The 3782-nt window shown below is 34.4% G+C and overlaps 1 protein-coding gene across 1 annotated transcript; it reads right to left on the minus strand.

The window, feature by feature from the left end:
- Positions 1 to 1113: 1113 nt before the first annotated feature.
- On the minus strand, positions 1114 to 3280 carry Tsp_12857 (conserved hypothetical protein). Its single transcript, XM_003366791.1, has 7 exons — positions 3232 to 3280; positions 3073 to 3108; positions 2056 to 2225; positions 1883 to 2032; positions 1610 to 1837; positions 1392 to 1556; positions 1114 to 1341 (listed from the first exon to the last, which is right to left on the minus strand). The coding sequence occupies exons 1-7, from the start codon at positions 3278 to 3280 to the stop codon at positions 1114 to 1116; spliced, it is 1026 nt and encodes a 341-aa protein (XP_003366839.1).
- Positions 3281 to 3782: the final 502 nt, after the last annotated feature.

Genomic DNA, 3782 nt, shown 5'->3' on the forward strand with positions numbered 1-3782 from the left:
TCAGTACCCTCTGACAGCTGAGAAATTTAAGTGTCAAACAAAACCAATAATGATGCTGTGAGAAATCGTTTCTCTATACATGCTCATCAATTTTTAAACTCCCTACGACCCAAAATACTGTTTACTGCAACCAGACAATGGCGACGCAATGTAAGATGACATCCTTGTTTTTCTTGACGGTAGACAATGGAATGGCAATGGAACGGTCAAAGGGTCAGCGTTCACGCTGTATACCTGTCAACTTCGGGGATCAGTTACTGACAACTTGTCAAAACTGAAATGTTACTGACAGCGCGGCTGTTCCAATCACAGGAGCCACACAGATTAAACGGTTGTACAAACAATCCATTTTAATTGGATTTTCCTCGGAAATTTGAGCCATCAAACACGGAATGAAGTCAACCAACATATATAAATAAGAGTGAAGAGGGAAGAGAAGCAAGAAAGTTAGCTTTGCAAACGTTTCGAACCGCTATTCAGCTATTGTATTATTCCCCGTTCTTGATTCAACTGATTGAAATTGAATAAAACAACATTAACTGTTTTGGATCGTTATAAATAAAAACATACAGTCCACTTATAAAAGAGATCTGCAAGTTTGAAAGAAAGATTTTTTAACAGATGCTATAAATCAAGCGAATAAAATAAATAGCAAATCAAATCAAAGCAAATAAATGCGCGACATTACTTTTACTGCAGGCTTATTTGAGTATATGCAAATCAAATAATAAATAATTTCTTTCATAAACATAATCAAAAATAGATGCTGCAGTGCATTTACAAGTCAAATTATATTCTATTTCAAAAAAGCAATAGAATAAAAAACATTTTAAACTCTCTTCTGTAACAACAGTAATGGTATTTAAAATGTTTTTTGTTATATCTTTCTTCTATTATAACATTTGCAAAAGGTTTTAGTTAAATCAAACGCAACAACTCGAAATAAACGTCATGCAAATTTGGCGTATTATTGATGTTATCAACACTACTGCTACTGCGTTGAACATCGCCAATAATTGTTCATTTTATTCCATTTTCACACACAGACAATAATAAAGATGATAAGCAGTAACAATTACTGAAATATAAAGCACACAGAAGAAGAACAGCAAATCAAAACCGCAAATCATACATAAGCCTGGAAAGATGTATCTTATTCTGCTTTTGGCAAGGTTCGGATGCAGAAAGCGTTTCAGGACGTTCATCCACTCTAAGTGAGCGTGAAAAATATATTATTTCAGACGATGTTGATGACGATGATTTTTCAGAGGACATAATAGACAAATCCAGCCAATCATCTGTCTGGCATGCTTTGTCCACTTTTGTGACACGAAACCTAGGCTGAAATTACTGTGGCCAGAATTCTCTGTTGTCAAATTATCACGAAATACAAAATACTGCACGTCAGCAACAGGGGAAGATAAACCTTCACTTCGTGCCACCAATTCTTCAGCAGGGTGCATATCTTCTGGACAAGAAGGTGAAATTGTAACAAAGTGTGTTTCCGGATCTATGGGTACCATTACTGACCTTACATTGTGATCCCACGTGGAGCTCTTAAACAAATAACAGTTCATTGAAAAATAAAATGTTGACTAACATCATTTACCGATGATATTAACCCGAATTCAACATTCCCGTGAGGCAACCTTTCAATAGCTGGCAGAACGTATTCGTGACTTTGCCATTCATCATCGTCACTTGATGATTGAGGCAGCAATTCACTATTTCCTCTGTTTGTTTCATAAACTTCTGGTAGCTGCAGTTGCTGGTATTGCAAAGAAGACTCTCTTATGGGTACGGCTCTGAACCGTACATTTGGTGCACACGTGCACCTCTTAAACAAACAAACAGATGATTAAAAAACAAAATGTTGACTAACATCATTTATCCATGGCGGAAAGCTAAATTCAACTTCCTCATGCTGCTGATGATGCTGTTGCTGCTGCAATAATGGTCCTGACATTTCTGTACTTTCAGACCTGCTTTCTCTCACATTTCCTGTATGCATTCCCATACGGCGCGAATATTCCTGCAAATATTGCAATCAAGTACTTTACAATGCAATTCCATCAAATCATTAAATACTGTGACAGCAGTTTCCAAGATAGTATCATATGCCCGCTGCAAGTCTTCTCGACTCAAATAGATGATATTTCCGTTGTGATCTACACACAAAATTCTTTCATTGTTTGGATTTGACATTGTTGTAGAAGAGATAACAGCTGCAAAAAATACAACATTAAAATTAGCAACCAAAAATGAAAAAAATTACCACACGCTTTATCACACTAAGCAAGTCTAGGAGATGACACTACTCTTATGGATAGTGGACACTCTTATGGACACTAATCTACGGATAGTCATCAATAGCAAGCATCACAGAAGCAGCAGCAGCTAACAAGCAAACAGAAGGCTTCGTCGTATCTGAAAATGGAAAAATGGTTAGTCGTTTGAAAAGCAAATTTATATATCATAGCATGCTGACCGCATTGCATTCAATGAGGATTAACCTACATATTTGAATATTTTTTAGTTCCGTGTGCACTGTGTTTTCAAACCATGCAGAAGAAGACAAATAGAGAAGCTCAAATCTAGCAAAGATCATAAAGCGGAACCATCATAACAAGGCCTTATCATAGTATGTTATCAAGTGGAGAACAAATTATGGGACATTATTATATCGTCAAAGGCAAAGAAATTAGCATCATGAACAGTAGAAAGTTATATTCAGCAGTCAATATGCAATGCATTATAACAGTTTCAGCACACATTTAACATTAAAAATTGACCTCAGACTTTGTTTTATGAGAAATAAATTCTTTTATAATGAGCAATAATTTCATATACAGCATATTAAATATCATCATTATTATTATAGTAATAAACGATAATAGCAATAATTCTTCAGTACTACTACTCTGCAAAAATGCAAATTAGAATCAAATTCAAAATAGTCTACTGCAAATATTAAAATGTTTATTTGCTTTCTTATAGTTACAATAAAACTGTGAAAGCAAAGTAAAATGGCCTATAAAAAAATTAATATCAATTTGCAAAACAAAAATTCACGATAAGAGGAAGTATTTACCGAAAGAGTGTGAAATACTAAAAAGACTAAAATAAAGACAACACAAATAATAGATTTTAATTATTATGGAGAATCAAGAAATGAATAAATCAGTATTAATTATTAATAGTATAAATAATGAAGCAGAATAGCTTAAAAACATGCGTAAGTATCACATGATGTAGTTTCAGAGGCCAAAACGTTCTTCATGCAAATATTAAATTTAAGGACTATCGTTTCAAGCACCACTAATAATGCCACGATATTTTTCTGGATTTGGTCTACTTGGGGACTAATTTTCACCGCCTTTTCTTACTTTTCATTGAACTCGCTTACATTTATTTTTGAATATGTACGTTATACTCGCACAATTCAGATGTATTCCAGGATAAAGTGCCCTTCATTCGGCAGCGTATTCATACTATTATACTGAAACAAGCTCTCTAATAGCACGATAAACGTCAGATTAATATGTCCTTCAGACCCAGCCACTCTAACTGCGGCCAGATTTAATTCCCATTTAATATATCCCACAAAAGTTTAATCCCTAGCCTGGTCTAAATTTTTTTTGTTTTGTTTTATTGGTTACTGACATCATTGTTTTTTGAACGTTTATGCTGCAGTCAGGTTGGTTTTTCTTGTCATATTGCTGATTGAAGCAAAGTTTTCTATTGATTGGCTGCAGTATTTTTTTACTGATCCAAAGATTTCC

Source organism: Trichinella spiralis (genome assembly GCF_000181795.1).
Source record: "Trichinella spiralis strain ISS 195 chromosome Unknown Scfld5403, whole genome shotgun sequence".
Taxonomy (NCBI): Eukaryota; Metazoa; Nematoda; class Enoplea; order Trichinellida; family Trichinellidae; genus Trichinella; species Trichinella spiralis.